This window comes from Olea europaea, chromosome 10, assembly GCF_002742605.1.
Source record: "Olea europaea var. sylvestris chromosome 10, O_europaea_v1, whole genome shotgun sequence".
Taxonomy (NCBI): Eukaryota; Viridiplantae; Streptophyta; class Magnoliopsida; order Lamiales; family Oleaceae; genus Olea; species Olea europaea.
In genome coordinates, this window is record NC_036246.1 from 36,048,391 (window position 1) to 36,061,319 (window position 12,929).

The window sequence follows — 12,929 nt, forward strand, 5'->3', positions numbered from 1 at the left end:
ACTTATTTTAATAGTATAGGGGACTACTTTGTACCGTTTCTTAGGTTGGGGACTATATTGGACTAACCTATAAAAAGATACCCTCGTCAATTCTTGCGGGAGAAAAATATACAGAAGTTTGAAAAGAAAAAAGAAAAATGGCGGCAGCAATCGGATGGTATGGACCTTTAATTGATCTCTGCAAAGCATCTTCTAATGTCGGAGGCTATGTACAAATCCTAGTTTACGTTCACAAATCGACTCCTATTCAGGTCTCTTCTCTTCTTTAAGTTATATGATAATTATTGACGTCAATTTTGTTTTCAAATTGATTGTACGAGTAGTGGTTTTTTTATTTTGGGTTTATAAGCACCTGTTTATGTGATTGTACATATGTGGCGTTCAGTATAAAATTTTGAGAAATGGAGGAGAGGTAGTGAGGACGGACATTTTGGTGGGTGACGACACGCGAGCATATTTTCCGGTAACTATTTGGCAAAAGCAGACGGGATCCAAAATTGTCGCAGGACATGTCATTTTGCTCCAAAGTATGTAAGTCGTGTAATTATTTGCTGCTATGATCATTATTATGATTACTGCTACTGTTTTTTTACTACTTATTGTTTATGTGCCCCCCAAAATTGGAGGCAGTGCAGTATGACTTCATCTCCAATAAAGAAAGTTTCTCTTTTTATGGCTTTAAGGCAATCAGGTGGTGCTTTTGTGTGCTTGATGGTTAGTGTAATATGATATCTTTTATGAATATTAGCGCCAACATGAGATTGGTTGTTTCCAGTCATTATCATATAGTTTGTGACGTAAATAGTACCTATTTATCTTTAGAGAAAGTGCCTTTAGAACTGTATGCTCATACACTATCGGTTCTCGAGAGACTATTTTATACTGTAGCATTGGAACCTCTATCCTCTTTACAACTTTTGAGGAAGATCTATGTCATAAGAATTTAAGGCTTAAAACCTGGTTGTACCTTGCTTTGAAGTTGTGAAGTCCTCATGATTGAATTTGAGTGATGTGTCTGCCTGGTTTGCACAGGGAGGCCCATCCTTTGGGGTAAAAGTTTTGAATCACAATGACGAGTTAAAATTTTGCCTGTATTCCAATAGGTTGTGGATTGCTCTAACAGGATGACTACAGACTCTTATATCACATTCTATTAAGCAGATTGTGTATGAATATATCATATATCTCTTCGTACAACAGTTCATATGCATCTTTGTATTGGCCGATGATTATTTTAAAACTTTTTTTCCCCTCTTTTTTTCCTGAAACGCAACAGTTCCACCATAAAGGTTGAACAAAATAAAAAAGAGAAGGAAAGAAATTATTTCCTTGAGCATTTTTGTATTAATATCTGCAAGTTCACAGTTGTTACGCCTGTAGAAAACAAGTATAGTGTTTAAATCTATATGCTAGAAATAGAATTCATCGAAGAATCAAGCACGGGGAGACTATTGGTACCATGCGACAAAGAATGATGTTAAAATGAGTTTCAGATTACGAGGTTGAGATTTCAATATATTTTCTAAGTTTTTTCTGAATGATGGTTTCTGCCTTGATTACCTATTTACATTTTCAGTTTCCTCTTTCACCGCTTAGTTCTTTGGTTGGACCTCTTTTTTCTCCTATTTTATCTTTATCCCTGTCATCTCCTTGTATTTATTGAATTATATTTCATTGTGAGCTATTCCACTAATGCCATTTCTTCCCTGGGTTTGCGAATGCTAATACTAAGTTGTCTGAATTTTAGAATTTCTCTTTACGAGATTCTCTTACTGGGACGAGTTTGAATTACTTTTCTTAGACGTCAGAATTGCAAGATTTGGAGACGCTTTTGAGGCCAGAACTTTACCGTGTTCATCTTTGCAATGTCTACTCAACCCAAGTGATATACTTGCTTCTAAAGGTACTCATCTCCCTGTCTCATTCTTTGGCTGTTGCTGTTGAGATTTTCATGTTAAACAACATGAAGAGGTAGATGTAGGCGTATAACTTACTTCAAGCTAAACTTTCAAATGCTTTAAGTAGGTCCATGTCATCCGCCTCAACTAGGTCTTACTTGCCTGGGATTTATAGTTGTCACCGTATTTACACAAATAACATGACTGCATTATAGCAATACACAAAAAGCGGAAATAAAATTAAACTAAGCAGCTAATTTCACTTGAGGTTATACAGTCCTACAACATTTATCTTTCGCGAAGTTAATAAATATCCTCTATAACCTGCAAAACAGATAGACAGTGATGATCTGAATAGATTCAATTGACTCTGGAGCCATATAACATAATTATTATCAAATATACTGTGACTATGTTATGTAGACAAAAACTTGGTTAAAAATACTTAAAAGAAACCTGGAGAAAATATCGATTGTTTCGTATGCATACTATACTGCAGCAGTTCAGCAGAATAATTAAAAAGAAAAACTTTGACCTCCTAAAGAAGCATTCAAGTCCATGCCTGAAGAAACTTTAGATATGTCCATGCCTGAAGAAACTTTAGATATGTTTGTTAAGTAAAGCAATAATAGCAAATTATTATCCTTCTTTCACAAAGAATTGTTATTATATCCAAAAATTAAATTAGCTCTTTACAATTATTTTACCAACCCAAATTGTCATTTGTAACTTGCAAAATGATATAATTAATATGATTACTATGATGATCTTAAAAAATTACAGTAATCAGTTTAGAATATTTGAACTGTCCAGTATGCCTAACTGAAAGGTCTACATCATCAGTGAACTGGCTCAGCTCCTTGTGTCTTTGGACTGTCACCTTTTTAATTAGGAATTGCTTCCTTTCAGGATGTAACAGCAGTTCATTTTTCTAATGTGATTTGTGTTTCCACCGGGATTTCCAAGATACTGAAGTGCACACATGATGCTAATAGACAAAGGTCAAGAGCATGATGTAGAATTATTTTGGAAAAAAAACATCTCCATGTTATTCATAGAATTGTCTCTTTACATCTTGCTAGTTCTGATATTTATACTCGATCCTAAGCCTACATTATATACAATCTGTAATAACATTTAAGACAAAATATCCTTCAAAGTAGGACTAAGCCCTTGTTTGAACCCCATTTTTTCTATCAAAATGCATTCTTGAAAAGTAATTTGACTCCATTTCAACCATACATTCTTCAATGAAATAATACACTTAAACCCAAAACTTTTCCTTATTTTTTAACCACACATTCTCCATCATAATACTATTGCAAAATGCATTTTTTGAAAAAAAAAAAAAAAAAAAAAAATCAACGGAATCAACAAATGCAATACGGTCTGGAACTTTTGAATTTTGGGACTATGTCTATCTCCTGTTTAACAATCGTTATTTCAAAACTATTTTTTTTCACACTCATTTTTAATCGCATATTCTTACAATAAAATATTTTTTACGTAAAATAAAATTTTTTCTACTTTTTAACTATATATTCTCCAAAAGTTCACCATTTAAAAACTCATTATCCCTTCCCCTAAAAAAAAAAGTAGCTCAAACAGTGCATAAATAAAATCTACCGGCTAACTACCCAATATTCTATGACAATAAGTCAAAACCCCTTAAACAAACCAACACGTGATAACTTAAATTACACTACTGTTCTTGTTTTACATCTGATGTTTTTTCCATTTTCAATTATAGTTTGTGCTCAAGAATTGTAGTGTACTGTATGCTGCTTGCTCTTGATGTGGAGCTTACACGGGCTTTCATCTTCTTATGTAGGTATAGATCAGTTAATAGAGGAATGTAGTGCTGGGATAGCTACGAAGGATAAACTTAGAAAAGTCCTGGAATGGGTGCGAAGAACTGGACTTATACATGGCTCCGGTGAATTAAACTACCATCATGTGCTCTCTTTATCACTTCTTTTCTATTATCTCTCGAAGGAATGCATTTTGGTTAATGTCCAATTTCAGAATGTTTTTTAGGAGTATAATCCTCCATTATTACATACTACTAATATCAATGCAAATCATTTTATGCTTTTCTTTTCCTTGAATTTACAGCACAGATACACACGCGCACATTCGTGGGCATATAAATTGTCTGTTATTTGCTCTGAATTGGCTGTTAGTGGACTCATTTTGCATCGGCATATCTGCATTGATCTACTCATTATTTGCGTTTATTCACTTTTTTGTCTTTTAGGTACCTTTTTTGTCTTTTAGCTACCTCTTCAATTATCCCTTTCACTGGATTAATGCTATGAAACAAATTCATTCTAAGAAACAAATTCATTCTAACTTTTTGCATCTTTCTCTTTGGCTCACTTGTTGACACGGAGTTGGTGGATTAAGCACTAATCTTCACTAAAATATATCTTAATTTATGAAAGAGTCTGACACAAGGTCTTCAGCTCATCATAGATGTCCATTAGCTCTCTCTCTCTCCCCCTCCCTCCCTCCCCCCAACTAATATGAGTTTTGATTTTTCTAACGCACATGCAATTCAATAGAAATTGCATTGTTGATTTATGAATTTTATTTTTTTTTAACTAGGAACTCTGTCTTTCAGAGTGATAATTTCACATGAAAAATGTTATAAATAAATTATAGAAATCAACGAGTTTATCTCTTATTTGTGATGGTTGTTGGATCCGAGAACTTGTTTTCCCAACCACCCTAAGAACTATTCAGAACTTATTGAAGGATATTAACTTGTGAATCCTGAAGCGAAGCTATTCTTTCCTTGATGGTAAATGCTGCTGAATATTAATAATAATATTTGACTTTCAGAACAGGAGACACCAAGAAGTAAATTGGAAAGTACATGAAGAGACACATTCTCAGGACTGTATCTCTCTGTTAGATTTATGTGAGCTTTCCAACTCTTGTAAGGCAACTTTTCATGCATCTGTGGGTGAAATATTTCTGCCAATCACCTGGAGGAGTCTTCATGAATCTGAAGCTGAAAGGATGTTTATCAGTAGGAGACTGAATCTGCTGGGTGAAAAATTTTTGGTTGATGACCTCATTTCTATTGGCTGCCAGTTATGTGGTACTCCTTTGAATACCGAACTTGAGTATGTGAAGGGTTGTGTACTTTGATTTTTTTTTTGCTTAATTGTTATCATAACATTCACTGCACAAGGCAATTTTGATTTTGACAGGTCAAGCTCAGATCAGAATGTCCTTCCTCTCTATTGTCAGAAAAGCTCTAATCGCCTCCATGTAGTAAACACCATATATAGACCCTTCATGGTATGAATTCCTTCGTAAACTTGATGAAAGTACTCCAAAATCCCTTGGAATGTTTAAATTTTTTCTATTAGCAATATTTGAGACTCATTAATGGGAAACTGATTGTTACTCTTTCTAAGCCATTTACCTACCTATCATATTGGAGCAAATATGGCTGATTTAGAAAAGTTAAAATACTCTTATAATATTTTAATAAACATTCATTCACTTCAGATAAACTGATTTTAGTTATGGTTAAAAGTGCACGTAGTGCTTGTTTATCATGCCGGACTTGACATTATAATGAACGAAATCCTCTTCTTTTTTTGGTTAGTATTGTCAATGTTGTCGAATCCTCCCTATCAAACATGCTACTAGATTTGTTTGGAGCTACAGGCTTGCTGTCACCAATCTAATATTTTCAAACTGAAAAACTGAGCAGAGGAGATGGTTTCTTAAAGAATGTTTAGCAATAATCTTCATTGCAACACTGGCTGAGTTATCTCAGTATTAAACATTTACTCCAATGTGGAATAGTATGTCTATATCATACCAGTATTTTGCTGTGGAATAGCATTTATCTGTATGATGGGAACATCTTGGAACTCGTTGGCTACATTCAAATTGAACCCAATTGTTGCAGAAAGAAATTTGCTAAGAAAGAAAATATACATCTGTTGAAGCGATCTATACTTGTCTGTTTGGAAGATAGGATATTATAGTTATTTTGACCTGTATATCAGTGGGAATCTCATCAATTTAGAATAGTTTTTTAGTCTTGTCTACTCTAACATAAAAGACGAAATTTTAGTAGTTGTTTAACTTGTGCTCAATTTCGAGTGAGTCGTTGAACTTCATTTTGTTATACACAGTTCAGTTAATAATTCAACTTTAATTAAGGCAATCCTTCCATTGATAAACGAATGTTGACATGACTTAAATAAATCTAAAATAGACGCAAATCATCAATTATCACATAAATTGCTTCCCCTCTATCAGCTAACAGACTCGGGTGGAGAGACACAAGTGAAACAAAATTATGAAATCAACAATGCAATTGTGACAAAAAGCATGTTGGGGAACTGTTTATATATGGTTTAAATTATGAATAGATAGAAATGAGTGGTAAATAATTGGGTAGTACTTGTGGATCTCTCAATACATGTGGAAAAAGTGACTTGGGTGTTTATAAAATGAGCCAAATATAGGCAACATAAAATTCATTCTTCTTAAAACTGGAGTATTAAGTTCAACGAACTCAGATTGTTTACCCTCTCTGATATATATCTATTAGTTCTTATGGCCCCTTGTCTACACATCATGTGCTAAACACGTGCTTTTGTTCACAGCACTGTAATGTTTTCCTTGATGACTCTAGTAATTTGGCCAACAAGGCTACAAATGTCTAGGCATCTCACGGATTACTGATCTCCTTAACCATGAAATATTTGAAGTTCTATGGTTCATCATCTTGAAATGCTGCATATGCCCTGATGTTTAAAGATTGAATTTCTATTGTTTGTAAATATCCTCTATTCCTATTTAGAAAATTTGGAGCGCATTGGTGTGATCTTGATCTTCTTATGCAGTTATATGTGTGGGATGACTCTCAATATATTCCACTTCTTGTCACAAATGAGGCTGCTGAAGTTTTGTTTGGAAACATCCAGGCTTCGAAAGTTCATTCTTGCTATAAAAGCCAAAATCAGAGACCAAGTCTTGCTCAAAATGGCATCGTGTGCACAGGGAGTCGTTCTTGTGAAGGTATCCAACGGGCAGCCAAAGAAGAGCTTGCTAATCCTCCTCCATCGGGTACTGCTGAGAACATCAGATCAAAAGAAAAACAGCAACTTGATGAAAAAACAAATTTCTATATGATCTGGTTGATTTTTTTGAAAATGTTATTGCAACCAGGAAAGAACAGTCCCTTGAAATTCAAAGTTAAAGTTGACACAAGTAGAGAGTGGGAAAGTGGGAGATTTGAGATGGTATCTGTCTCAATGCCTGCCCGTTAAACCAAGACTGCATCATAGCTATATGAACTTTGTTAGATATATAGGAAAATTTCCAATGTTTTTTCTGATTATGCCAGATTATTTTTCTTATTAGTTGTTATTATTTATAATTATATAAATAGCAGCATTTCCTTTGTCATTTGTTTTCAAGTTTTATTATCTTTTTATTGCGTTTCTATCTTAACTATATTTGGTTCGTATTTCTTTGTAGACTCGTACAAAATGGTTTTTATTATTTTTGTTGTAATTTTTTATGTATAGGTTATATGACTGAAATCTCCTATAGGGTCAAAATAACTTAGAAAACTTCGAAAATTAAGATTCTAAGATTTTGATTGAAATTTTAAATGAGAATGTTTTCGGTCTCTAAATTGTGAGATTCTTACAAACTAGATTGGATGGGTTCATCCTAAGGATGAACGAAGGGTTGGAAATAGGTTTGTTACACTTGTGCTTATATTCGTGAAATGTAGAACCAATGTCTAATTCTCAATTCTAGCACCGAACTACAAACTCTTATATGAACCCAACTTTTATTTACCTATTTGAACATGGGAAAAATTCACAAACCAGGTTTTAACGATGCACAAGTAAAAACTTTAAGTTTAATTAATGCAAATATCAGGTTTTTATTTAATTAATAAAAAATATTTATTAAATAAATATAATAAAGTCACAGTTATACAATTAATAGGTACAAATTCATAATTTTGGATCACTGATTTATTTACTGGTCATACATCATAAAATTAATTGATTACTGATTATTTCGTGATTGCTAATAAAAAATTTTGTAAGTCATAAATTATTTATTAAACGAACACATTTTTAACCCAATATTTTCGTTCCACACACTGGGGTATGTAGCATTTGAGGGCTGGTCGCGCCAACCAACATGGCTAGATGCTTGTAACGTCAATCTTGTCATGCAAATTATGGCAGATCATGTTTTTCCATCACCATTTCTCGAAACAAGATAATTCTCTCTTGCCCCGCGGGGCACAACTTAACTGGTGGATCAATCAACATTTGTCTTGCTTCCACGGCAGGGTGGAGGTTTGAATCCTGGTGGGAACCTGCGGCCAGATTTATTTGTTATGGAGCAATTACTTTGGAAGAGGATCTCTTGTGCACAGAAGTGTACAGGCGGTGGGGGGGAACCTGTGATCCAGTTGAGGCATAACCCGCGATTTACCCTCTCCAAGGTTCTAGGGGCAAGGGTCTTCGGGGTCCAAAATTTAGTCTAGTGTAAGTTGGGATACCTGGATATCAAAAAAAAAAAAAAAAAAAGAAAGAAAGATAATCCGCTCTTTCTCTCATCTACCACCCATAGTTATATATTTTTGAATTATTTTGAGACAACTATATATTTTTATTATGATCCTCGATGAAATTAGGTCGACTTATGTAAAATTCGAGCTGATACTTGTTCATAGTGGGAAAAGTAGAATTATAAGAGAAAAAAAGTTTCCTGCGTCATTAGGTCCATGTTTGGCCCCCATTTTCTAAAATTTATTTTTTTAAAACTCATTTTCAAATACATATTTAATGGGATCCATAACTTTTATAAACTTTTCAATCATATGACTTTTATTAAAATTTACTAAAAATCTGATTTTTAACTAAATCAAATAGGGGCTAAAATTCAAGCGGCCTAATTGATTTTTTCCTATATAGTGGTAAAAGATCATTGCTTGATTAGCATAGAGATTTTCTCCTTATAAAGTGGGTCAATAAGTTTATGGTATGAAACTTTTACCATTGCATTCAGTATGATATCCAAGTTTTCTGTAGCTCTCTTCGTCGTCTCATTCGACATCCTAAAGCTTAAGATTCATATATTTACACGTACACAAGAAGTATTTGTCATCCAAATCCACCAATCAAACCGTCCAAGTGCATACAACTCAGTAAGATGCATCCCTACCGAAAAAATTTATTAAACAAATTATAAGGGTATATATATATTTTTTGATTGATAAATGTAAATATCATTGATAAAAAATGTTCATATACAAGTACACCGGACATATCCGGACAATCGAAATGCGGAGATTACAAGTACTACGGGCATACCCGGGCTAGCAAAGTAAAATCAACGACAAGTACACCAGTCATATCCGGGAAAAGTTCTAAAAAGCAAAACACGAAATAGGAGAATAGGAGATGGTGTGAACAAGCACAATGGCAAGTACCATAGGTACTTGAATGCACTCAATGCAGGCAAGCTGAGCCATAGTATATGAGAATAGGAGATGGTGTGAACAAGCACAATGGCAAGTACCAAAGGTATTTGAATTCATTCAATGCAGGCAAGCTGAGCCAGCTAAGGTTAGATCAATTTTGTGTAGATCAATAGCCAATTTGCAATTGATTTGTTGGTTTGTTCATTCATTTTGGATTAGGTTATGGAAGATATTAAGAATGGGCAAAAGTGCAACGGATTCGAGGGATACGAATCTTGAAATGTGTTGGATGATGAAGAGGCAAGATCTTGTGAACTATATATATATAATTCTATGGTAATGGCTGCATAATGTGCCCTTCCAAACTATACATTTTTTGGAATAAAGAAACTCTCCTTTATGAATTATATACCTTGTAAGACTTCAAGATTCTATAAGAGAAATTTACTTTGAAAGATTAAAGTTGAAGCTCGGTATGAAAATTTTCTAGCCTTTTCTAAGAAATTTCAAAATTTCTATATATATATATATATATATATATATATATAAAGCTTAAAGTAGAAACATGTTACGAAATTGTCTAACCTAATATTGATTTTTATAACTTCAAAATTATAAATTAAAGTTCGGTCATGCGATTTTGAATGTATTGTTTAGCAAAAAATAATTGTGACTCCGTCTCATTCTATACCGTATAGTGCGGTCAATTTATATGGCATGAGTTCACATGATATGAAATGAACAATTGTGACTCAGATTACTACTATCTCATATAATTGCAATAATTAATGTGATGATTGCTCATGTAGATGTAAATTAATTATTGCCAATTGTGACCGTTATGATATTTGATGGGATGTTCACTAAGATGCAATTACATGACTCATGTGAGTCGCATCCCTTCTATAGTGCAGAACTATGATTACAAATTTGCAGTCCTCCAACCGTGTAAATTGAAAGAGAATAATTGTCTTTTTCTTAATGCAAATCAAGTGAGTGATTTGCTCTGACTATATCGCAGTTTAAAAAATATCGGTCAAACTACCATAATTTTGAGAATATTATCATAAATTTATAAAAATAATAAAAATAAAATTCTAAAATTTTTGGATTAATTAAATTCCTAAATGTCTTATTTAACAGTTTTTTTAATCACTTATTTATCAAAATTAAAACTTAAATATTCAATAGGTCTAATTTTTTTCTTATTGAAATCTGTTAATTTTTTTTCTTAATTTAATCCAATTAATTATATATTATTAATTGGAATTAAGACATGAATTTTGAAATAATTTGACAAGTTTGTTAATTTCGAAATGTAATTCTCATATGTAAGAGTTATGTATTGTTCTCTTTCCCTAATGATAGAGTTCAACAATGGAGTTTAGGATTCAGTTAAGAAATTAAGATTTTGAAGAAAAATCACTAATGGGTTAGAAAAAGACAATATTGTTTCAAATAAAATAAGAAACGAGAATCTCAAATCCTAACTGAACGAATTCATCCATATTCATGAATGACATCCTCCACTCCACCACCTCGACCGGTGTCATACTCCTATTCAAATACCATTAAGTGCTAACACCATCAAATTGGTATCAACTATCCTTTAGCCATTAGTATTAGTTTTTTCATAGCCACGATGCTTTCCTTTTAGCTAAGATTTGTCCACATTCCCAAATCTGCTTGAGTCAATAAGGCCATCATTGAGGTAGCCATTAGCGGCTCCAAGAAGATTTGCAAAATTGAGTTTCCTAAGAGAATTTTTGGGGAAGTTGCGATGTCAATGCTTCAAGCATCTCTAGCATTCCAATTACTTGGTATATATATTTTAAAAAGAATAATTAGACCCGATTATTGAAAAATAATATTTAACACCTGAATTTTGAAAATGAAACTTAAAATGTAGGGTTTGAGGCAATTTTTCCTAAAACTATAGACTTTGGTTGATAAGTTTGACTCAGCTTAAAAAGTTTACTTATTAGTAAATAAGGTTTTCCAATTGATCAAAATTAAAAATAAGTTAGTTATTTATTTTGATAGTAGAATTATTATCAAAGTAAACATTTTTTTACTTAAAAGTAAAAAATAAAAAAATATCTGAACATTGTTAAAATGACAATAACTTAAAAAGTAATGTTTAGTTATTTCTAAGCGAAGCATAGCCAAACATCCTAGTAAGAAAAACTTATTGGTTCCTAAACATTTACATTTTTTGTCATGGATTATTGACCGCACGACTTTTGTTATTGGGCATTTTGCAAATATTACATGAAATGAAAAGAGAAAGAATCCCATATTTCAAATATGACATAAATTTGTTATACTAATCCCATTATTTATGATACTAATAAGATGTAGATGAGTCTATGCTTGAAAGTTAGAGATGAAATATGATGAAGTTGATGAGCAAGACAATGGATGATTTTTTGCAACCCGAAAAGGTAATTTTGCGTGGAGATAAGAGGCCTTCAGGTTGTGAACTTCTTTACCTACTTAAAAGTGAATATGGTGAAGTTTTATCAAATCTAGAGTGTAAGCCTATTGTAGGCATTGCATATTAAAGTATGTGAGCTTGGCAACCATCATGGAGAGTTATCATATGTAACCACTACTTATACTCTAAAAATGATTTCCTTGAAGGCTACTCTTCCACTGGTAATAGGCCCTTGAAAATATTTTTTGTTTAGTCAAGTTTTGCTATGGTAAGAAATTAATTCAACATCTAGGTTCGGGTTAATCTATGTCAATTTATATGATCATTTGTTTGTCTTAGTATTGTTGACCAAATAGGAGTCCTTCGGCCATCCTTCTCAATAAGTTTGCTTATCAATTAAGTTGTCAGTATGAATTTTTAACATTTGTATATGGGGTAAATTCTACTAATTTCATTCTTCGCGTCTCTAGAAAAGCATGCTCATAACTTGTTTAGTCAAAGGATGTAATCGAACAAATCAATTATTCACAAAAACAAATTTGTATCTAAAATCAGTGGGAGGGACACTGTCTTTACTCTTTAAAAGATACTGTATATGTTAAAATTGATTGTTTTTATGTAACAACCTTTCTTTCCTCAAACTTTTGGACAAAAGAAGAGAGTAAGATACTGCTTGTCCATCTATGGATGGCAATTATTTATGCAAAGAAATCATGCAAATCCAAGTTGATTAGCACCATTTTAGGATTATCATATTACAATTAGGGGTGAACATGATTCGGTTTGGACGATTTGACAAATTTTCAAATCAAACAACTTAAAACGGTTTGAAATTTTTCCAAATCAAACCAAACCACTTCAATTTTTAATCCAAACCATTTTTTTTTTCCAATTTGGTTATGTTTAAAACCACAGTTTAACAAATAAAAGAAACATATATTGAGTACGTTAAATTATAAATATTAGTTTAAAATTTTATGTTAAAACATAAATAGTATCATTAAAAATATTACAAACCAAAGTTTTATAATTATAATCATTATAATGCAACAACACGATATAAATATGTTAATCTCTTAGTTGATATTAATTGGGGCTACATCTG

General features: G+C 32.5%; 1 protein-coding gene across 3 annotated transcripts; it reads left to right on the forward strand.

Annotated features, from left to right (window-relative positions):
• The first annotated feature begins 102 nt into the window (after nt 1-102).
• On the forward strand, nt 103-7,340 carry LOC111402035. 3 transcript variants are annotated; one of them, XM_023030066.1, is made up of 7 exons: nt 103-251; nt 386-527; nt 1,748-1,903; nt 3,730-3,854; nt 4,743-5,029; nt 5,117-5,207; nt 6,776-7,340. In XM_023030066.1, exons 1-7 carry the CDS (start codon nt 138-140, stop codon nt 7,199-7,201), a joined length of 1,341 nt encoding a protein of 446 aa, XP_022885834.1. In that variant the 5' UTR covers nt 103-137; the 3' UTR covers nt 7,202-7,340. The 3 variants fall into 3 exon arrangements, with proteins under 3 accessions (XP_022885834.1, XP_022885835.1, XP_022885836.1); XM_023030067.1 differs by having other exon boundaries at nt 1,802-1,903; XM_023030068.1 differs by lacking the exon at nt 103-251 and having other exon boundaries at nt 403-714; nt 1,802-1,903.
• Nucleotides 7,341-12,929: the final 5,589 nt, after the last annotated feature.